Consider the following 23,754-nt stretch of genomic DNA (forward strand, 5'->3'; position numbering starts at 1 on the left):
ACCAGTGGCTGCTGATACAGAGAGCTTTTAAAGAAATCCCCTGGCCCTGGTGGCCCTGAGATTGATCTAAGTGCCATAGAAACCAAACTCCCTTACAGAAACATGCAGAATGCCAGGGGAGCCAAGGACCAGCTAAAGAATTTGGGAGCTTGTAACAAGTATTGCCTCCCTGCATAAGAACTGGGTCAGAGCAAAGGTCTATCTAGCCTAGTATCCTGTGTTCCAACCGTGGCCAATTCCAGGTGCCCCAGAGGGAATGAACCAAACAAGTGATCCATCCCCTGTTGCCCATTCCCAGCTTCTGGCAAACAGAAGCTAGGGACACCATCCCTGCCCCTCCTGGCTAATAGCAGGTCCTGAAAGGATCAGCGAAAAATGCAGCCTTCCAGTATCCCATTATCAACTTTTGGCAGGGAAACATTTGTTTTTTCCCCCCCGTCACACATCACACGTGGGGACATGGTGTTGTTGCCGTCAGCAAGATGTATTGGAAACTTTGTGTACCTGATTCGGTCACATTACAGATGAGATTCAAACCAGTCATTTGGGTGACGTGATCCAAGGTCAGAGGTGACTCTGATAACAAATCTTTTTCCAAGAGAGCCCAAAGACAAACAAATAATTTGATTTTGCAAACAGAGTGAATGATTTATTCTCCACAACAATAAATAACTGAGATGCAAAATATTTCCTGTCTACATCCTGAACTGCTATTTGCACTCTTCTTAGGCTCTCTGCAGCTCAGAGTATGCTGGATGCAGTTTGCCCAGCCAGATCTCTGACTTTTAGCCACTAAGCAAAGGAGAATTTAATCTTCCACTGGTCTCCTCTCCAGTTTCATAAAGATCCAGGCACATCCCACAACCTTACACCTAACCCTTCCCACTCCCATTGGGACCAACAGGGGGTGGGGAGAAAATCTGCTCTCCATTACTGTCACTCACTTCATTGCCATGCAGTTTAGGGACTTGGCCTGATTCTCCTCCCCTCCCCCCCGGGTGTAAATCAGGAGTAACTCCATTGAAATGTGGCAGGAACAGGAAGGAATCTCACTGCGGTCAGCGAGAGCAGAATGGGGCCCAGGCACAGGGAGAGGGAAGGGAGCCGAAGGAGGCTCGTTCGGTTTCGCAGGTGCCATTGGCCCTTGCAGAGAGGGGCGGGAGCATGCCCAGCCCCATCTGTGGAACTATTGGGTAAGGGAGCTGCCAGCGTGACGGGGAGTCAGGTTTCCTCCTTTACTTAGGCAATTGCCGCAAAACATTTCGAGAATTTCTCCCGGACGGCTGCGGAAGGAGGATCAGTCGGTCCGGGTGGCTCGCTGGGAAAAGCCCAGCTTCGTTCGGTGCATTGAAAAGAAAGGGCGAAACAGCTTTTGCACGCTTTTCCTTAACGCGGGCTCAGCCAGGTAAGAGAGGGGCGAAATTATCCCCCCAATCCTGCCTCTGAACTGCCCAGTTTCTCTAATTTCTCGCTGTCTCTTCTTCTTCGTCCTGCCACGCCTACCCCGCCCATTCTGCCTGGGTTCGGGATGGGCTCTGCTCGTTCGAGCTACGTTTTTGTTGGCTACGGAGAAAGGAAAAACGTCTCCGACTGCCATTGCATTAGACTTGCACCTCGAAATGCGGATCTCTGCCTCTGAGCACGGCATGGATTGCGGGCACTAAATGCATGTAGCTGCATCTCCCCCCGGTCAGTGAGGCAGACCGATCGCGGTCGACCTTTAACTACTTTTTGTCGGCTTAAAAATAAATCGTCGAATTCCCCTCTCCCTCCACCCCGCGCCTTCTCTGTGGCCTGGGGAAATGCTAAATAGCATCTTGTTGCGGCAGGGACTGCGCGTCGCGCACGCCGTGCGGAGTGTCTGGCCCTCGTTTTCTCGGGCGACGCTTTCGCAGCTGTGCCCGCCCCGGTCGGTGCATGGGGGTGTTGGAGGCACCGTGCCGCGGAGGGTTGCTGTTCTGGGAGCCGATCGCTTGGGAGTGCGGGGGATGGGAGAGAGAGGCCGGGTGACGGGTCCATTCATTACCTCGGTGGCTGCGGTCGGACACAAATGGCGCTGCCCTGCAGTACCAGCAGAGAGGCGGCGGCGCGGTGTAAAACCCAGTGGGTTCTAGAACTCGGCCCGGGGAGTTCTAAATTCGGAGGGGAGGGGCGGTTCCTTATATCTCGCCGCTGCTGTGCTGATCCCTGGAGATGGGGATGGGGAGGCGGAGAAATAGCAGGATGGGGTTCCCGCCTCCCTGCAGCAAGGCAGCTGGGCTAGGGGTGGGTCCGCTCCAATGTGAGCACAGGCCTTGCAGCTGCCAGCTCGTCCCTTGAGAGTCTTGTCGTTGGGGCTTGCGCGTTTGCCATCTTCCAGCGTACAGCGGGTAACCAAAGTAGCCTCCCCTACTCACAGCCCCCGGCTCTTAAAAAAAAAAAAATCAATCCACTATCCAGCCCCCAGGATCGGAGTCCCACCCGCCCTGTTTGTTTATGGTTTGCACTATCAATCACAACTGTCTGTGCCCCCCCTACCCCCATAGCTATACCATTCTCCAGTCAGTGCAATTGAAGATTTGGAAAACAGTTTTGATAATGGACCAGCCCTAGCATAAAGTCAACTCACCGCCCCTTGGCATTGATGCTGAAATATAAGAAGAATATTTGGCTTAAATCACCATTACCTCTTTGCTGGGGGCTAAGGAGGATGCACTATTGAGTCAGTGAAAGTAGATTGTAAATGCTGGTTTGTAACCTACATAGTTTCTGTGCCAGAAGAACTTGGCTGCTGCCCTGGGTATCTGCCCCTAGATTAGACACTTGGCAGAAGGTCTACTGTAGGAAAGAGTCAAATATCCACATCGTGCAAAAAGGTCTCAGTAAGGGCACCAAAAAAGGGGGAAATTTGGACATTTAAAAAAAATAGTTTTTGACTCTTCTGGGTTTGTATTAGTAGGGGAAAGGGAAATGAAACCTGCTTTTCTCTCATTTGTCTCCTTCCTTGCAGATAAGCATGCTGCATTGTAGGAAGAACAGTTATTTTTATTGCTGTAATTCTCATAGCTCTCCAACTTTATAGGATCATTTATGCTGTCTCCCTCGGTAATCTCTGTTCTCTTGGAGTGTGGCATAGCCTCACTGTTGACTCATGCAACGGAACATCTCTTTTTTCAGGAGCAGCTCAGTTGTAATCCAGGATCCATTTCTCAGAATTGTAAAAGGATTTAGACTCAGGACGTGCATTTCCACTGTAGCATTTAAATAAAAAAAACCCCACAGCTGTTCAGTCTGAAGGGTATAAAAATATAGATTTGAGTTAATAAAAGGCATTGTTTAAAGAAGGTGTTTCATGTTTCATTTAAGCTACCCTGAGAAACATCAGGTTTAGAAGCACAAGCATCTGAGAATCAAAGTTAGGAACTTGGGTTCCGATAACATAAATCAGCACTTGAAATTCTGGAAAACAGTCTGCCTGGCACTGTAGCAAGCAACTTCTAAAAATACTTGCTTGCTGTGTGCCCTGTTAACCTGTTTAAATGCCTGCAGCAAAAGCAGCTACTTGATTCCAGTCTCAGCAGTGGCAACAGTCTGCCAATAACCTTTTATCCTCTAGATTAATTCCCCAGAAATACAGCTGAAGAGAACATCCTTTTACTAACCTATATGCTGTAGTGGGTCTCTTCTCTATTGTTTTCTTGCCCGTTTTTGTTTCCTTTTTATTCTCTCCCTTCTATTTTCTATCCTAGTCTGTTCTGTTTTGTTCTCTCTTTATTCAGCCTAACCTTTATTGTCACCAGACAAACTGGCTCTTATTGCGAGTCTTACAGGCCATAGCAGCATTCTTGTTTTGTATTATCCCTTTTGTTCTTTCTTATCCATTCCCTTCCCCCTCTTCTTCCTTCCATCTTGCTTCTCTTCCCACCTCTTTGCTGCCTCTTAGGGCTCGTCTACACTTATCGGGGGATCGATGAGCAGCGATCAATGCTAAATCGACTGCAGATTGCTCTCCTGTCGACTCCTGTACTCCACCGGATTGAGAAGAGTAGGGGGAGTCGAAGGGAGAGCGCCGCATAGTGTGGACCAGGTGGTAAGTAGGTCTAAGCTACATCGATTTGAGGTATGCTATTCATGTAACTCAAATTGCGTAGCTTAAATCGAATTTCCCCTGTAATGTAGACAAGGCTTTAGTTTTCTCCTTTCCTCTTTCTGTGGACCCAGTTGACGCCCTGCTGCTCTGTGTGGGGTGAGAAGAGCCCCACACACCCGAAAGACATGAAAGGAGGCAGAGCTGTGTAAGGGGAGCATGTTGCAATTCCTCAAAGAGGTATTGCATTGAGAACCTCCCTTCCCCCAATTTACTGGAGATCGTGGTGGATTCTTTATCATGGCAATGTTTAAATCAAGATCAGAGGCTTTTCTAAAAGATCTGTTCTAGGAATTATTTTGGGGAAGTTCTATGGCCTGTGTTGTACAAGAGGGCAGGTTGGCCTTGGAATCTATGAGTCTATGTTGGGAGCTCAAGCAAGAAGTTCTTTGAGGAACCTTCGTCCTAGACCTTACCAGAGAGGCAAGAGCTCCTCTCTCTACCCCAGTGTTGGGCTGCGCCATCCCTCCCTGCCAGAATAAATGAGGTCCAAATAACCCCCTCCCACTGTAAACCTGAGAGAGAGTAAGGGGGAGGAAGAGAACCTGGCAGAGTTTCCCCTACCTTGTTTCACTGGGGACTTGTGGGCTGTCCTCTCTATGAACGGACCATGATCCAGAGGAGTTGGAGCCATTTGCATGCTTCCACACCAGCTCTGGCCTCCTAGCCACCCCTCCTCGCTCACATTGAGTCTCCAGGGGTGCTCTCCTGTCAGGGACACATCAGCTTCCCCAGGGCTGTCCTTAAAGAGGGGGAGGTTGGTTCCCTCACTGCACTGGGGGCTCAGTGGCAAAGATAAGGCCACCCCACTGGCTCTACTAACTACCTATGGAACTCCACAGAGATGGTGGGGGCGCAGTTGTGTCTGCTCCCACTCCTGGTCACTCTCCATCTTCATTTACCAATGTAGAGAGCGCTCCATGGGACCTGTGGGGACAAAGGGGGGGAAGACTGCTGCAATGACAGCTATCCTTCCCCTTTCTCCATAGGATGAGAGAGCTGCATGTGAAGGGTCTTTAGGGCATGACCTAGTTCTCGGTTTGATTGTTCCATGGGGAAGATACCGCTCAAAACTAAGGCTCTGATCCTGCAAACACCTGTGCATCTGCTTAACTTTGAGTATGTGAGTAGTTCCATTGACTAATTGGACTCTTTGTGTGCTTAAACTTAAGCACGGGCATTCTCACTTGGAAGATCAAGGCTGTATGGAGGGCTTAAAAATACTTGTTCTGGTGTAACCAATAGCTTTGTTGAAATGCTCAAAACCACTCTAAAATAATTGCAGATTATTTGTATGTGTGAAATAGGCTAGAAATGTATATTTAAGTTGGTCAATTATTTCTTTCTTTGTAAAAATGTAAAGCTTCTTAAATTAATCTGTGCCTGTTATTTATTGTATAAGCAGGAGGATAAGAAGGTAATAGTCTATGCTCCTTTTTTTTTTTTTTTTTCTTTTTTGGTTTAGGAAAATGCAGATTTTTTTCACACGATATTTTATTCCTCCCTTATAAATATTAAATATACAACAATTTCCTTTTGGTTGCTAGTTAGTCTTGATCACTGTTGTGGCTGTTGGCAAACACTCAGAGCAAGGTCACTTATCTTCTTTGTACATATATATTTGTGCAATGGCGTAACCCTTTGGGGACGGCAGACGTATATACATATATACAGACATACACTCTCGCCACCACATTTTTTTGGGTAGCAATCTGAAAAATTCCACTATTCCAAGAATAATAGTCATCATGTGAAAAGGGCTTTGTACAGCTAGACCTATTGTGGAATTTTTGTTTGATAGTATGTTCGTAAGATTACATTCGGTAACTACTTTCATAAACCCAAATGTGTACAATTTACCTGATCACTGTAGAGTTCCACTTAAAAAGAGTGGCTACCATCTATAGCAATCCGAGGTGGGCTTTCACTTTAGATACATGAAGAATACCTTATTTTGTCCCACCACCTTGTTTTTGCCCAGCAGTGATGTATTGCCAAACAACCTTGCTGTATTTTTACATACAAACAAACATGTCTTCTAAACAGTGACACTGCAGTCATATGCTGTGGGAGAATAAAGCTTGAGGTCCTGTATCTTTTGTTTATCCCCCCAGTTGTCAGATTTTTTTATACAAGTCTGGAGGTGGATTAGCTTTTGAGAGATGAATTTGGTGGAAAATGAATGTTAAATGGTTACTTGAGCATTAGAATAGTGCTGCAGTATTCTGAGCTCTAAGTATAGCGAACACTTATGTTCCTCTTGCATCAAATCCACACTTGGAAGTGAATCCCAAAGCCACTCCTGTATTTCAGTTTTGTCAGGCTATACGAAAGGATGTTAACATACTGAAAAGGTGAGTGAAGGTGACAAATGGAAAGTAATAGTCCATCTATGTGACCCAGGATATTACTGAAAGGATGGGATGGTATAGGGTTATATGGAGAGGAATAATAAACTTCAGATATTTGGACATCTGGCTTTAAAATACTGACATATCTATATTCTTTACAATCTCTAATCTAGCTACCCATTGAAATGACCATCTTAACCATTTTTACACTTTAGGCCAAAATCATCCATGATGCAACTCTAAATTGGCTTATTACAAATTACTTCACAGCATGTTTGACTTTCATCACTTACTTATACAAATGGTAAGAGTAAACATTCCTTTCATCAACCAAGAATTGTATTCAAGATAAGCCAAGCACAGCAAGGGAGGTTTCCTGTCCAGCCTTCATTTCTTTGAGCTGTGAACAAGTTTAACGTGCACCACCAGAAAGCACACCGTACAGCTATTGCCAACAAAATGACTGCTTATAGAATTTCCTATGACTGTAGGTTTGGCAAGCACAGAGGTTTTTTTAAAATAACCTTGCACATCTCCTTATACAGAAGTATTCCAAATGCTGCAGATAAAAGCGTGATTATACTATACCTATAATTAGTGATATTACAGCACACTGTTGTCAACAGGCCAAATATACAGTATCTGTAATGTAACTCTGTTGTTCCTTGTTCCTTGATTATGTCAAGGCAGCTTGCAGTATTATTCAATGGAATCTACATGGAGCCTGTCTGTTTTTAATCCCTTTATGTTAACATATAAGTTAAATAAAGTGTTATGGGTAACAGATATATTTTAGCTGTCCAATTTTCATTTATTTTATTATCTCTCAGAATCATCATTAGGGGTATTTTATTTATTATTTTATTTATTCTGAGATAATGACTGTTCTGTTTGATTTGGGAAGTGGTCTGGGCCCCCAACAGATATATGAAAACAAGTGGGAACTTTCTTTGTGTTATTCGAGGAATCTAATTTAAACGTCAAGTAGCACAGAGCTCCAGAGGGGAAAATTATAAAGAGTGTACTTGGGCAAAGTTATCTATGGAAAGAGTGTGTGTGAGTTCATAGAAACACTTTAAAGAGGATTCTTAAATGAATTAATACAAAACAACTGTCGTTCCCAGAAGAAGAGGGAGAGTTATGATTCAATTCATTGATCTGTACTGGAAAATATTGATCAGGCCCTGAAAAAAGTATATGATGCCCAGTTCTGGCAAATTTCATGTGCTGGCAACTAGACAAAAAAGTGGAACTCTGTATATTTTTATTTTGTGTCATTTTAGTCTGATATTCTTTACTTCCCTATAGAGCAACAATGCAAGCTTTTCAGCAGTTGCATGATTAAGGTAATTTATAAAATGCTCACTCATCACGTTACCATGTGAGTTGTGGTGGTTTTCTCTGAGCAACCAAGCAATAAAGTCCTTGCCACTAATGTTCATTTTATTACAGTTGGTGGTCAGCAGCCAAATGATCAGCAGAAATGCATCCTCCAATGCCTTGTTTTGGTCTATTTGCAATACTGTATATTTAAACCGGGGCAGCTCTAGCTTTTTTGCCACATTAAGCACGGCATGCTTGCGGGAGGTTCGCCAGTCCCGCGGCTTCTGTGTACCCGCCGCCGAATCCGCGGGACCAGCAGACCTCCCACAGGCATGCCGCTGAAGGCATCCTGACTGCCGCCCTTGCAGGGACCGGCAGAGCGCCCCCCGCGGCTTGCCACCCCAGGCACGCGCTTGGAGTGCTGGTGCCTGGAGCCGCCGCTGATTTAAACCCCACCTGTGGGCTAGTCTGAGGCTACATCTACACTACGGGGGGTGGGGGGGATCGATTTAAGATACGCAAATTCAGCTACGCGAATAGCGTAGCTGAATTCAACGTATCGCAGCCGACTTACCCCGCTGTAGGGACGGTGGCAAAATCGAACTCTGCGGCTTCCCGTCGACGGCGCTTACTCCCACCTCCACTGGTGGAGTAAGAGCGTCGATTTGGGGATCGATTGTCGCGTCCCGACGGGGTCGATCCCCGAGAGGTCGATTTCTACCCGCCTATTCAGGCGGGTAGTGTAGACCCAGCCTGAGTAAGATTATTTCCCCGTGAATCCTGCAGATGGACCTTTCCAGCTGCTTCTGGGCAATGCAATCCACAATTAACGATCTCCGATGGTGAAAATGTTTCTTGGGTGGTATAACTTGAATTTCCCCTTTCTGCATTTCTTGTTTCCTGACCAGTTCTCTCATTGTCCTTGAAGACATTCCGGAAGCTGTATATTGATCTTTCATTCACTGCAAAGCTCTGTGGAATCAAGTTATGTCAACAGCTGCTTTAATTAATTTGGTTAGAAATGGAGGGTATCAAGTGAGAAGGAGAGCGCTGCTGACATCCCGTCTCTTGGCAGACGACAAACGCTTGACTGCCGTGTGCCAGAGCTCCACCACAGAACGCCGGGCTTCCCGCTTCGATCCAGACGGCAGTGGGCGTCCAGCCACATGGGATGCTTTTGGTATCTGGGACAATCGCATTGATGAGCCCATACTCCTCCCACCCAGCATAAAGTATGGGAAGCCGATTCCCAAAATCAGTCTGGCCAAGGTGGGCTGCGCAAGTCAGATTGGAAAGCGGAAGGAAAATGAGGACCGGTTTGATTACGCGCAGCTGACAGATGATGTCCTGTATTTTGCAGTGTATGATGGGCATGGCGGGGCTGCAGCAGCTGATTTCTGTGCTAAGTACATGGAAAAGTACATTCAGTACGTAAGCAAGGGTCTGATGCCTGGCATTTGTTTTATTATTTGCATTACTACTAGTGCCTACTAGCTTGGGGCTCCCTTGTCCAAGGCGCTGTACGAATACGTACACCTCTACCCCGATATAACGCTGTTCTCGGGAGCCAAAAAATCTTACCGCGTTATAGGTGAAACCGCGTTATATCGAACTTGCTTTGATCCTCCGGAGTGCGCAGCCCGCCCCCCCAGAGCACTGCTTTACTGCGTTATATCTGAATTCATGTTATATCTGGTGGTGTTATATTGGGGTAGAGGTGTAGTAAGACACAGTCCCTGCCCTGAAGAGCTTACAGTTCAAATGGACAAAACACAGAGCAGGAGAAGGTAAATATGATTATCCCTAGTTTAGAGCGAGGGGACTGCAGCAGAGAGAGACCAAGTGAGTTGCTCACCATCACATAGGGTAATTTTGATCATTGAAATATAAAACTTGGTGGCACTTCTGTCTCACTGTTCGCCTCTTGTTTCTGGAGTCGAAGAATTCCCTGGTGCCGGAACAGTGTCAGAGATGGGACGCTGCCATGATGAGCAATTCGTTCTTTACTCTTCGGAAGTATAGAAAAGTCAGGTCCTGTGGGCACTCCTAGCAATTAACAGAGGGTAGGTAGTGCTTCCCTCCTCTATTCGCCTCCGTGAAACTTCCCCTGTGCAAAGGGACAACTCAAGGCTTAAGTGGTCTTAGTCCTTACGTGGATCCTCTGCACTGTGGGGCTGGTGGGTAAAATCCCACCCTCCCATCTAGTCAAACCCACTGGGGAATTGAAGGTGCTCAGCATCGTCCAGGATTGGGCCTGCCAAGATCATGTGGGAGTTACAGGTTGCAATGCGTACCACTTGCACCACTCCATTTGCATAATTAAAGTGGCTTAAACGAAGGCTGCATACTTTCTATATAAACCAGAATTATGCAACCATTAAAAAGCAACTGCAACCCTGAAGGTCAAATTCCCTTATCAGAAGGACAGGGAAGAATGCTAATGGCTTCCTGTTACCCCAAAAGGATGATATAGCGTGATTCAACTTTTGTAGTGTGAAGACGAGCCTGTGGAAACTGCTGTAGATGGAGAGGTATCTTTGTGGAAGAAGTTGAACCTGTCTTTATTTTGTTTCCAGAGAATTCCTTTCTCAGGAGAAGAATTTGGAAACCGTGTTGACCCAAGCTTTTCTAGAAATAGACAACGCGTTTGCGAGGCATGCTCACTTATCTGTGGATGGTAGGTAGAACGACTGTAATCTACTTTGCAGCAGTGGGGGAAATGGTTTTAGAAATAGCTGCGGAGATGTTTTTTATTAATAAAATATGTTTGATATTGAAAGCAATTTTATTTAACACAAGGATTTGCTTTGAGCATTTCTTGCAAATGAAACAACCGGCGTCAATCACGCTTGAGCACTTTAAAATGAAATGATATGAAAATCCTCTCTGAAATTTATCTGGGGAGCGGATCTGAGGCTGAACTTTTGCCAAACATTCCACTGAGCTTTTATCCTAAAGAGATATTGTCAAGTAGCTTATTTATCAAATGTGCTATACGCTACAATGGTTCAAATTTGATATATATTTAAACACTCTATGATGAGAAATTCACTCAGTCACCAATTTAAAAAAAATGCTGTTAAGTCTGTAGCTTTTAGAAGAAACAGTGTCTAAATGTTCCCTCTTGGCTATGCTGCTGCAGTTAAGTAACAAAGTAGGTTCAGAGAGATTAATATGATAGATGCAACTCTATACAAATAAATAATGTAGCTACGTTTGACAAAGAGAAAGGGACATAGTCAGTAGGGAAAAGTATATCCCAGATCCTCAGCTATGGTCAAGGAGCCTGCTGCATGCCTCAGGACAACTTGTGTATGAAGGTGGCATTAAGCAATTTTGGTATTCCCCTAATCCTGGGCTGGCTGTGTGATGATACTGTTTATGTTGATTGCCAGTGGCCCAAGGGGCTGTTAAAACATCTGGAGCTTGCAGGAGCACAGGGAAATTGGCCCTGAGAAGTGGGTGTCACCAGAGGACTGTGTGACAATGGGGTATTACTCTTGTGGTTGGCTAAGCCCATTTTACAGCCATGTTGCACTTAGGGTGACCAGACAGCAAGTGTGAAAAATTGGGACAGGGGAGTGGAGGGGTAATAGGAGCCTATATAAGAAAAAGACTCCAAAATTGGGACTGTCCCTATATAATCAGGACATATGATCACCCTAGTTGCACTGCTGAGCGCATTGACATTAAAAAAATGCCAGCACACGCTTTTGGCTTGGATTTAAATATTCCCCTTTGCTGTTTGCAAGCCAAACGTTGCTGTGTTGTCTAGTGTGTGAAAACTGGAAAGTGAAACAGACTGACCCAGTTTTTGGTCAAACTGAAGTACAAAAAGTAAACAGCATGAATGGATAAACAGAGACCCATTTAAAAAACAATGTTAATAAGCTATGGTGGTATTTACTGATTTAAAAGTGATTTTTAACCTGACTGAAGAAGCAATACAAAATAATTGGCATTACCGTTTTAGTAACCTCTGATTATTTGAACCTGATTTTGGGGAGTGAGATGAAGAATTAAGTCGCATATTTTAATTGTGAAGTTAGAGTTTTCACTGAGGGGGTCTGAAATGCAGCAGTAATAGTGAGTCTGCCTCACACCCACCTGAATGATCTAAAGTGCTTCCGTAGGAATGGTTTATCTTGAAGGCCCCTTGTTTTATTTGTCAAACTCTGTTCCTAAAAGAGCTTGTTTAGAGTGACCCATTTCGATGGAAGTTTGTGTTCACAGCAGCTCCATGAGGAGAAAGACAGTGTAATGAAAGAAAACATTGGTACTTAAAATATGATTTTGTTATGCTGAAAATAATTACAACATTTAGTACTTGAGCCTTATTGAATTAGCAAAGAGACTCTCTAATTGACAAGCTGTGCAGTAAGGGTGGGCTTTCAAAATGCTGTCTGGGATTTTACTTCACAATTTTCACCATCTTTAACAGGAGCAGCATGGCTAACCGACCAGGCACTTCTCTGAAAATGCCCCCGTTAACTTATTAGGAACCTAATGCTAATGCTGGTAAACTTTGAGAACAGCTAAACAAATGCAGTTCCAAGACACTGGGTAAAATCTTTTCACTAATGCAGCTCAAGAATATATGAAAATTAAGCAGAGGTATGTTAGTTTTCATGAGTAATTTCACAGAATCATTAAAATGCAGGGCTGGAGTTTAGCAGGTTATAAACTCCAGGCCCCTGTGCTGAGGCAGAACCAAGTTAATCTAGACCATCTCTGACAGGTATTTGTCAAACCTGTTCTTAAAAAACCTCCAATAATGGGGATTCCACAGCCTCTCTTGGAAGCCCATTCCAGAGCTTTAACCACCCTTATAGTTAGAAGGTTTTTCCTAATATCTAACCTAAATCTCCTTTGCTGCAGATTAAGTCTATTGCTTCTTGTCCTACTCTCAGTGGACATGGAACCCCTCTGTAAAGACAGTCATCAGGAAGTGGTATCCAGATGTGAAAGGGCCTCATTCTGCAGGGTGCTGAGTACCTCCTTTGAGGTATTGATTGCCCTCAAGTTGTTGTAGAAGCTAGTAGGAGCTGAAGGCCCTCAGCACTCTTTGCCAGGTGCTGAGCAGTCCCTGATATCAGGCCACAAAGGAGTGTAGTAATGGGATGTAAAGACATAGACAGATACCAGTTTATTAATGTAATTAACTCTTTGCATGTGTGGTGTTGAAAACTGTAAATATTTTTGAGACTGTTTTTGTTTGAAACGTTAAATAAAATTAAACTGTTTTGCATGTATCCTCATCAGAAACTTAACTCTACACTGTCGGGACAGTTGGTTAGCAAAGCTACAGATTATTTTTGGCTATTCTAGATGTGATAGAGTCAAGAGTGTCACCAAAGTCTCTTGAAAACAATGTTCCTGGAATACTGGCTGCTCAAGACATGTGTGATGGCACCCAAGCCAGGTCTTCATATTTAAATTCTGCCTCATCCTGGGTATTGGGAGACAGTTCAATTAAATGTTTCTGATAGGTGACTCCATCTGTTGATTTCTTTTTTTTTTTTTTTTAAAGTACAGTGGATTTTTAGGATGATGGAGGCCTTGATACTGCTAACACCTACAAACTAGTCAATGGAACTACACACACTTAAAAAAAATAATATATATATATATATATATGAATGTTTGCAGGATCTGGGCCTCACTGGGAAAATCTGTCACTAAAACAGTAGATAATCTGGGGAAGATGGAGTTTTTTAAGTTGCTGTTTAAAAAGACGATCTACTTAATTATGGCAGAAATTGAACAGATCTTACAATCTTACAAAAAAAATTTGTGCATTCTTCTAGGAACGTGGTCCTTATTTTTTGAAATCAGTCCTTCTGGTACTTTATATATATTTTTTAAATATTTTAGTAACGCTTACATCAAGTTTCCAATGTAAAAAAAGCTACACATTCAACACTACAGTGCTGTCTCTTCTGTGCAGCACATAGACTGATGGGTTTTATGGGCTCTTTAGGAAACAGGATTTGCCATACTGGACTGTGGTCCATCTAGTCCAGTATCCTGTCTCTGACTGGAGCAGTACCAGATTTTTCAGAGAAAGGCATAGAAACCTCACAGTCGGCACATGTAGGATAATCTGCCCTCCGCATTAGGTCTCCCTCTAATCCTTAACAGAGTTTGGCTTAAACCCTGAAGGTTTAATATCTCTTTCAAAAATGTATGCCAGCATTAACTGTTGTAACTGGAGGTTCTTACTATCCACATATACGTCCAGTCCCTCTTTGCTCTGAACTGAAATTTTAAAGGACAAAATCTTCGCAAGATTCGAAGTGCAATTAATGCAACAATCTCCTTCTCCCACTAATTTCGATCAAGGACCATGTTCCCTACAAGCATGTACAACTTCAAAGTTTGTTACATTTCTGATCTAGATATCTCGAGCATGTATTTCTTAAAATGTTAAAAAGCTGCATTTTTCTCCCCATATCAGTGGCCCAGAGCTGAATAAACACAAACTTTTTGAAGAACTGAAGCAGGACCAGTTACTTTCCTAATGATGGGGCTTTTTTTCTTTTTTCTTCTGGCCTTGTTGCTTTGGGGATAAATCCAGGGTCCTGCAGCTTTCCGTGTCCCCACAGCTCCTCTCTCTGCCTTGCATCCTCCCACCTGGACTATTCCGCTGGCCCTGAAGGGAAGCTCTCCAAGCCCCCAGCTGAGAGACCTGATTTAGCATGTGAGGGAAGACTCTTCATGATAGATCATTTTCACACATTCTCAACCTTATAGAGGACTAGTGCTGTACGTCCAAGGTTTCTTGATGAAAACACTGCCACCAACTCTCCTGACTTGGCCTAGGACAGCCATGTAAGGTGCCGCTATTGCTTCAGTTTATTGAAAGCCTAGTCCAATACACATTGAAGACAATAGGAATTTTTCCATTGACTTCAGTGCTCATTGTATCAGACTCTATTCACACTGGCTATTCATATCTAGAATAGCCATTTTACTGAACAAGGTTGGTTGTTAGTTGATGCATCTGTGTGTGTTGTTTGGGGCACTCTTGAAATCTTACTACGCTGTGCAAATAGTAAAGGTCTTTTTCTATAAAGAGAATAAAATACTGAATCAATTTTTTTTAAAGTTACCATTCAAAAACATGACTATTTTTTAATATGTTAACCTGCAACACTGAGGAAAAGAGAGAGCTGCTGAAATATATATAGTCATCAACCTAAAAAGTTTGAGTCTTGGTAATGGTACTTGGTTATTATCTAATCAAGTTAGAAGACTCTTGATCTAAATAATTTTCTTAAGTTTTTATCCACATTCAGTGTTCAATGGGTCATGACGAGCCATGAATCTATATCCAATGGCTATAAAGCTGTTTATTTTTAGCAGTCAGTTTCTTGAAACCTTTTTGTTTAGAAATGAAGAGTGTAAACAGGTTGATCCATATACTGTACTTGAAATGCTCTTTAGAACGTCTATCTTTGCCAAATATGAGCTGGCTGGGCATTTTCCATTGATTTGTTTGGTCATCCAATACTATTACAAAAATACTTGGTGGCTTTTGTTTAGGCTGAAGCGACAACAGAGGTGACACACCGCTGTAGTGAAAGTGTCAGGGGGAAAATCATTGAGAAAAGTGAACCTATTTGAGACCATGTATGTCTTTAGACAAGATTGAGCCATGGTCAAATTGGACATTATGCATTGTCATAAGACTTACCTAGTCTATCACACCACTCGTGTAAAGCAGAGCAAGCAAACCCAAAGTGAATACTTCCCTTTGCTTTGCAGCTCTTACTCTGTCATCCCCAGTGTTGCAGGTTTGTTTTGTCTGAACAAAATCCCTGGGTGAATTTCCTATTTGCCTCTGTGTACGTGTTATTTGTGGCAGAGTCTGTACCTGGTCAGCAGCTCTAGAACTGGAGGCCCTGGACACTATATGCTGGGCTTCAGTGGAAAGAGAGATCTGCTTAATTTTGTCCCAGGTGAAGGAGTCCGGCGGTTCCTAGCCTGGACTACTGGAAGGTTCCCACATCCTCTTTGTCACATTAGTTGAGATGACATGCAGTAAAAATTGTCCAGTGAGTGTTAAGAACCTATTGAAAGATCTTAGTTTTATAGTCATATTATTAGGAAAAAGTGAAAACTTTTTACTTTATTTTTTTAAACGTTAAAACCAATGTATGTGCTGTTGCAGCATATCTTTAAAGTGCTAACAAATACATTAGAAGCAATAGTAATAAAGCACTAGAAATTTGATACAGTCATAATTCCTAGATTTTGGAACTGTGTTAGTGACCCAAATGAGTCTGAAGCCCCCTTTAATTTAATAAGGGCCTGATTCTTCCTCCCTTACTCACACTGAGTATTACCTTCATGAGTGGTCTTGCTGAGAGCAGAATCAGGCCCAGTGAAGGGAGCATGAGTGGCACTTATATTTCCAAACAATGCTGTTAAGCTTTTGTTTGGTCTATAGGTATTTGTAAGGTGACTGTCACTATGGTACGTACTACAGTTTTGCCATACATATGTCTGGCTCTTTAGCAATAGCCCTAGAATTGGTACTGAAGGTTGATTTGATTTTTTTTTTTTTTTTTAAATACCCAAGAGTATTTGGGATGTGTGTGTTTGGTGTGCCTTAAAGAGTTGAGGCACATCTCCAAATATTTAAAGAGTCGCAAGAGAATTTGATAACTTATGCAATAATTCTCTTTTATGCCTTCTAGAATATAGCATTTGATACTTGGCATTACAGTTCCAAAAGCAAGGAATGATATCAGAGGCTGGTAGTGGCAACTCATTAGTTTTTAATTTCTAAACAAAATATATTTAGCATGAATTAAAGGTAGTTTTATGTAGGCTTTTCATTTCACTTTGCTTTAACTGTCTGGTTAAAACAGGTATTTTACTGGCTTTGCTAAAATATGATTTCACTGCTAAATTTTAATGGCATATTTTCAAGCATGTTTCAAAGTGGGCCTGCAGCACACTAATTTTTGTGTGTCCTTCTAAAGTTGGAAATAAAATGCAGACACTTCATTTAAAAAAATTAAAAGCTACAGCCAGCTTAGTGGCTGGAAAAATCTGGTTTTGCCTCCTGCATCTGGGCCCCAAAATAATCAAAGATCTGATACAAATTACAGTGGAGTTGGTTGAGACGTATAATGATGGATACTTTGTTTGAGGACATAGTTGATAGAGACTTATTGAACCAGAAGACTTCAGTGCAGTGATAATACCTGTTTTAATAGTACTGATGGGCTAGTTTAGACTGTTTTATGGATTTGCTTTATTTTTTCATTTGTCAACTCACACTGCTTTCTCTACAACAAGGCTCAATGCATCTTTAAATCTTCCCCACATGAAAAATTCCTCCTAAGCACGTTACAAGTCTAACTATTTCAGAGGTGCTGAGCGCCCACAGTTCCAGTGGATGATGACTGGAGCTGCCAGTGGTCAACGCGTCTGAAACTCATGCTCTGTCAATATGACACGAGCTGACTATGGAATGTGCTGAAATCTGCATCTCTCATGGACCACAGTGAGAGTTAGTAGGTGCTTAGCATCCATCAGGACCAGACCCATAATGCATTAATTAAAGAAATCTGTATGGGTCCTAATAGGGCAACTGGGGATCGCACTGGCAGGGTGGAATCCCTGAGTCTCACAAAGATGGATTAGCCAGCTCTATGCCAGCTCCTTGTGATGCCCCCAGTCAGTCAATCCCCAGATGCACAGTTAGAGTGTGAATAGGTGTGGACAAGACTGAAGTCCATATCCTTTAAGGAAAAGGAGTAGTTGCAGGAAGATCTTTAATTATTATTACTTTCTCATTTGGAAGTATGGAATATAAATGGGGATTTGGATTTCTAGCTTAAACCAACAAAATATCGGCTGTAATTTTTAAAATCTGTTTTTAAAAACTAACAGTTGAAAAGAAAAACCCAGAATATGGCCTGGTCCCAAGCCGGGCTTTCAACTGAATTCACATCTGCTATAAATTCTAGGCTGCACCTCTTCCTGTCCATGCTTTCCTCTGCAGTAGCTCACCACAGAAGCATGTTAAGCAGCTCTCTTTCTGTCAGAGTTGCATACACTGTGTGCGCTAGCAATAAAGGGGGAACTGTTCTTCTAAAAAAAAGCAAGTAATTCTTTTAGCTTTGGGGCTTTACTTCATTGCTAATGAAACAACTGGTCTGTGCTCAAATTGGTGCAGTCACAATTCATATTAACCTACCAAAATGACTTTTCCCAAGGATGTTAAAGCAAATGAGTATTTGAAACCAGAATCCCTAAATATAATTGAATTAGTTAATCCATTCTAATAAAAAAAAACAAAACCCCAGCTCCGAGCATGTTGTTCAACCCACAAGGGATAGAGGAAGGAGGGAAGGCAGTGGAGGACCTGTCTTGCACTCCACTGCACTTTGTGTAGTTAATTTATACCTGTGTAAAATGCCACCACCAAGGCAATTGGTGGATTGAGATTTAGTAGCATTCCCAGCTGCTTTGCACCAGTATGGATTACTACACAGGGTGCCAGGCAGGGCAGAATCAGGTCTGGAGCACATCTGGTCTCTTGTCAGTGGCCTTTCCAACAAATAGAGTGGCACTGAAGAGCTCAGAAGGGAGTCTTCTCCTACACAGCTAGAAAAATACTGGCTGCAATATTGGCTTCTTGGCAGGGGGAGGGAAATGATCAGATCATAATGACTCTGACAGGGCCTGGGGCTAGGAAGGAGATATAAAATGTCTCTTCTTTCAAAGCATACACCCAACTCTCATTAGCATTGATGGATTACCCACCTGCATCTACAGGAGGAAAGCTCTGCAGTGGGATTTATCCTGACTGTTGCCCATCTACATTCCAATTTCTAAAGCTGAGGTACTGGAATAGAAAATATACTTGCCACAGACCCAAAGAGCAGCCATTTCCCCCTCCCCCACCCCCTCCGACACCTATTTATCACGTTTGTAATCTTTGCATGGAGCCATGTTGTTGCACAGAACACCTTTACCTCCCCCCTCCCATGCATGTTTTTTCCCCCCACTGTCCATTATTTTCATAGCTTTAGTTGAAACTTCAATCTAGTGACTGAGTAATTTAGAGCACACATGTTTTTGACCGTTAAAACCATTGTTCTGTTATAAATGCAGCAACACTGTTGGACAGTCTTAAATCTTCTCTCTTATGTGATGTTTGCAGCAACCCTGCTGAACGCTGGGACCACTGCCACAGTGGCCCTGCTGCGAGATGGTATTGAACTGGTTGTGGCCAGTGTTGGGGACAGTCGTGCACTGTTGTGTCGAAAGGGAAAGGCCCTAAAACTCACCATTGATCATACTCCAGAAAGGAAGGACGAGAAGGAAAGGTACAGCTCAGTTATGCTAATAACATCACTTGGGACAGCCTTGTTCAAACTCTTGGCTAATTTTGTTCTGGGTAAAAGGGAATCAAAGTAAATAAATAGGACCAGCTAGTGTAAATCAGTGCAGCTCCTCTGCAGTCAGTGGCACTAGGTAGATTTACTGGGTCTGGGGATCTGGCCCATAGCGCTTTACATCTTGAACTCATCCTCACAACATTCCTCTCTATCTAGCGATGGGTGCAGAACTGAGGCTGGAAGGCTAAGTGACTTGTCCAAGGACACCGAGGTAGAGCCAAAATTAGAACTCATGCTCATGTTTCCCGTCCAGTACTCAGTCTCCTAAACCATATCCCCTCCTGGAAGTCCTTCAGAATAGAAGTCTGACTCTGTGAATGTCTCTGGGTTGGGCCTCCATACCTTCCCCATCCCTCTGCATGGTATAATCCAAGCTAAAGACACTGGCAGGAATTTTACACCTTTTATTGTTGGTCTGACCCTTTATTTCATATTTTCCTTCTTCTGTTTTGTGCTTTGGACAGGATAAAGAAATGTGGTGGCTTTATAGCGTGGAACAGTCTGGGGCAGCCCCATGTGAATGGTAGACTTGCAATGACACGGAGTATAGGAGATTTGGACCTTAAAAGCAGTGGAGTAACAGCAGAGCCAGAAACTAAAAGGATTCAGGTAAGAATGGATTAATAGGGGACATTGAACCTGCGCATTTGGATCCTGCGATGTGCACAGCATGTGTGTCTAGCAGTCAGAATGCCTTTGGGACCTTTAGTCTCACTGTGGGCCAAGTTCTGATCTCATTTATGCTGTAGTCAGTGGGGTCATTCCAGATTGACACTGAACAGCATCTGGCCCCAGTAATAAATGTTGACATAAATAAATGTCGAACTTAAATAGCATGGTTTAGTGTGTGTGTGGGGGCGGGGGGAGGGAATAAAACATGACAGCCATCTGTTAACTGTAATGAGTGTTGTGTTTTGTTGAAACTAGTTATATGCTGAAAGGAAAATGTCACCTCAGCAGTGGGGTTGGCATGTTGATTTTCACAGGTTGGTCCAGAATTTAAATCATTTTAAAAAATAGCAAACGTGTGTATTTTGCACACCTGTGAGGGGGAAATACAGGAGATGTGTAAGTGACACATTTTATTGGGGCTCCACAGTTGTTCAGCATATGAGGACAAATGAGTTAGCGTCTCAAAATCAATTAAACATGGCTTTCTCAGTTTCTGCCTCCTCCTCCCCCAACCTCCACTTCCCACCCTTCTACCCTCACCTAAATTTAATCTTCTCAGTATCTCCTCCCTCACCTCCAGGTGGTAAGAGTCAGAAGCTGAGGGAGTCATGTTTGAGGTGGACCAATATAGATGGTGTTCTTAGGGCAGTTGCCAGAGTGAGGACAGAGCACACTTCCCTATTAGGAGAACAGACGAGATTATCATAATGGTCCTTTCTTGCCTTAAAAACTGTAATAACTGAGGTTGTTCATTGGTAACTGGGTAATACACTGAGCTGCTGGGCTTTGGGCCTCAATTTATTGAACCCAGGACAGGGTTCTTACCAAGCATTGGAAGCACCCTCAAGTGATTTACTCATGATGTTTGGAATATGGCTATCTTGACTGTTTTGTGTGCCAGGGCTTTAAAGCAATGTGGTGACATAGTTAAGAGTTTTGGTGCTGTTGGTATTACCCATGTAGAAAACGGAGGAACATGCAGCAACAACAGGAAAAGTCTGTTGTAACAAAGGAAAAAAAAAGTAGAACTGTTCTGCCCTGCAATGATTTATTTATAAGATGATTTATATTGTGCTGTCTAATTACAGTTGCATCATGCAAGCGATAGCTTCCTGGTCCTTACTACAGATGGCATTAACTTCATGGTGAACAGTCAAGAGATATGTGACTTTATTAACCAGTGCCATGATCCCCCTGAAGCAGCCCATGTTGTGACTGAGCAGGTAATGTTTGGCTTTGGGCTGAACTAGTGTTCTGTTGATGATGCAGGGATAATGCAGCTTAGCAGGGAATAGACTGTGTAATGCTGAACATGCTCAGACTGACAGATCCATTGCAGTGCATAGATGATATTATGGCAGCAAATTGGCACCAGTTGAAGTGGGATTGAGTATTCAAGAAATGGGGTTTTTGGTTTTTTCCAAACACAGGCTAAAGTTGGGGGTGACACCTGGGGTTCTAGGCATCACCACACCTGGGGGGTGGGAGCCCCTGGCAGAATTGCTTCAATGAATCCGCCAGGAGCTGGAAGGAGACAGGTGCTGGAGACAGAGGCTCTCTGGAGGCCCGGGGTCTCTTGGATCTGTGGGGCTGGATACTCATCTTCCTTTGTAAAACATTTCAGTCTCACACATAAATAGTACTTTAGCATAATGATACTTCTCTCTTCTGATGATTTATTTCTCTTCTCAGGCTATACAGTATGGTACTGAAGATAACAGCACTGCTGTCATAGTACCATTTGGAGCATGGGGAAAATACAAAAACTCTGAGATCAACTTCTCATTCACCCGCAGCTTTGCCTCGAGCGGAAGGTGGGCATGAGGACCTGCTGGAATCAGATTTTCTGTGCAATAACCTGTATGCCGCATGCTACAGGAGAACACATCTTGCCCATTTATTTTTCTCCCACTATTGTACAAAATAGTAAGCTTACTGCTTTCTGGGTAACAAACCCTCATCATGTACATGTCCCATTTTACCATTTTTATTGATATTTTCAGATTTTAGGCAAGTGTTCATTTTACTGACTTTTTTGGTTTCCAATCCCAGAAGATGATGGGTAGTCCTGTGCAGATGGACTAGGTGCAGGGCAGTATTCAATACATGTTTTATTCTGACTGATTTATCTAGTCCTCTGTGAAAGATTGATACGCTGGATAGACTGAGCCCTGTGCTCCCTTCTGTGCACAAAACACCGGGGAGGGGAGCAAACACGTAATCATGAGGAGACGAAAGATGCCTGTTTTGTCTTCCCCTGTGTCACAGCCACCAAAAAAGTCCCTCTGCACTTCAGGAGAAGCATGTGAAAAATAGTGGCATGGCTAGAGAGGATTGAGGAAGAGGCTATTCTATGCAGCAAGCTCCTCTGACACAATAGTGTAAGTTTAGCCCAAAAGTCCTGTCTATATTAATGCTGCTAAGCAGAACAATACCTTGACCTCCACGCTCTGCAAGTCAAAGTATGTGTGCAGGCCAGGAGCCTGGCAGCCAAGGCAGATATGCTGCCACTGGGGGCAGAGGGGATTCCCTACAATGGCCTGGAGTTTGTGAGGTCCCTGCTGTCCTACGTCTCTGGCCAATGTGTGATTTGGAGGCCACATTGCAGTCCTCTGTGTAGACCCCTGGCACAATTTCACTGAGAGGAACAGGAAGCTGGTCTACAGGGGTGCAAAAAGCTGCATATTTTTCAAATTAAGAGGTACTGTGAACTTGAATTCCATTTTTTAATGATTTAATTTCTAACTATTCCATTTTCTAGTAGAGCTCCCTGGAAACAGTGCAACAGGAATGTTTTAATTCTTTAAAAAATGAGTAAGGGCTTTTGTGCTCTCCAGAAAAGCCAGTTGCTAGTTGACTGTGCACAGGATGCCATCAAGTGCACAGAGTAAACTGGAAAAAGGGGAGTGTGTTGGGGCGCAACACTCACTGCTGAACTGGCGCCTCCTCCTGGTTACTCTGTGGATTAGCTCAAGGATGACATCCCCCGTCTGCAGTCTGCACCCCATCACTCTGTCCCACGTCTGCTGGCGGTCTCTCCAGGAACTGCCACGTCTCTCTGGCCATGTCACCACCTGTTTTCCCCTTCTGGGAGTCAGTACCTTGCAGTCCATTCGTCCACCCATTTCCATCCGTGGCAAATGTGGGGAACCCAGGCCCGTCTACTACTACAGGTCCCAACCCAGGGACTCTGTAGTTGGCAGCCACATGCTGCGTCCCCTCTGACTGGTCAGTACATTTCCCTGGGCCACTTCCCCCCAGCCCCAGCACCTTGTTCCCCTTTACTTCAGGGCCCCTGCTCCAGAGCCAGGTAGGAGCTCCCTCACTCCGGTCCCTGCCAGCAGCTGCCCTGTCCATGGTGCTATCGCCTCTTTTAGCTGCTAGGAACCCAGTCCTTACCCCTGGAGCTCCAGGCCATGACTGCCCAAATGTGGCCCCGCAGCTTCTTTTACATGAGCCCTGCTGACCCCTCTCAGATTGGTTGCAATCCACGCAGCCACTCTAGGCCGCTCTGAGGCCTCCCCTCCACTACTTCCTCCTGGGGTTAACCCCTTTCATGCCAATGTGGGATAGACACCCCACCACAGGAAGAAATACACTTTTTTTGTTTCAGAGTAACAGCCGTGTTAGTCTGTATCCGCAAAAAGTAGAACAGGAGTACTTGTGGCACCTTAGAGACTAACAAATTTATTAGAGCATAAGCTTTCGTGGACTACAGCCCACTTCTTCGGATGCATCCGAAGAAGTGGGTTGTAGTCCACGAAAGCTTATGCTCTAATAAATTTGTTAGTCTCTAAGGTGCCACAAGTACTCCTGTTCTTCTTTTTGCGGATACAGACTAACACGGCTGTTACTCTGAAAC

At 43.8% G+C, this 23,754-nt stretch overlaps 1 protein-coding gene and 1 long non-coding RNA gene across 2 annotated transcripts; one reads left to right on the top strand and one right to left on the bottom strand.

The window, feature by feature from the left end:
- Nucleotides 1–622: 622 nt before the first annotated feature.
- On the bottom strand, nt 623–4,887 carry LOC117878237. Its single transcript, XR_004645933.1, has 2 exons — nt 4,691–4,887; nt 623–3,270 (listed from the first exon to the last, which is right to left on the bottom strand). It is a non-coding gene; the product is annotated as an uncharacterized LOC117878237 (long non-coding RNA).
- PPM1K (protein phosphatase, Mg2+/Mn2+ dependent 1K) lies at nt 1,250–23,489 on the top strand. The gene is made up of 7 exons (XM_034772331.1): nt 1,250–1,405; nt 8,709–9,227; nt 10,377–10,477; nt 18,983–19,148; nt 19,685–19,829; nt 20,981–21,115; nt 21,585–23,489. The coding sequence occupies exons 2-7, from the start codon at nt 8,788–8,790 to the stop codon at nt 21,714–21,716; spliced, it is 1,119 nt and encodes a 372-aa protein (XP_034628222.1). The 5' UTR covers nt 1,250–1,405; nt 8,709–8,787; the 3' UTR covers nt 21,717–23,489.
- Nucleotides 23,490–23,754: the final 265 nt, after the last annotated feature.

The sequence above is a fragment of the Trachemys scripta genome, chromosome 5 (assembly GCF_013100865.1).
Source record: "Trachemys scripta elegans isolate TJP31775 chromosome 5, CAS_Tse_1.0, whole genome shotgun sequence".
Taxonomy (NCBI): Eukaryota; Metazoa; Chordata; order Testudines; family Emydidae; genus Trachemys; species Trachemys scripta.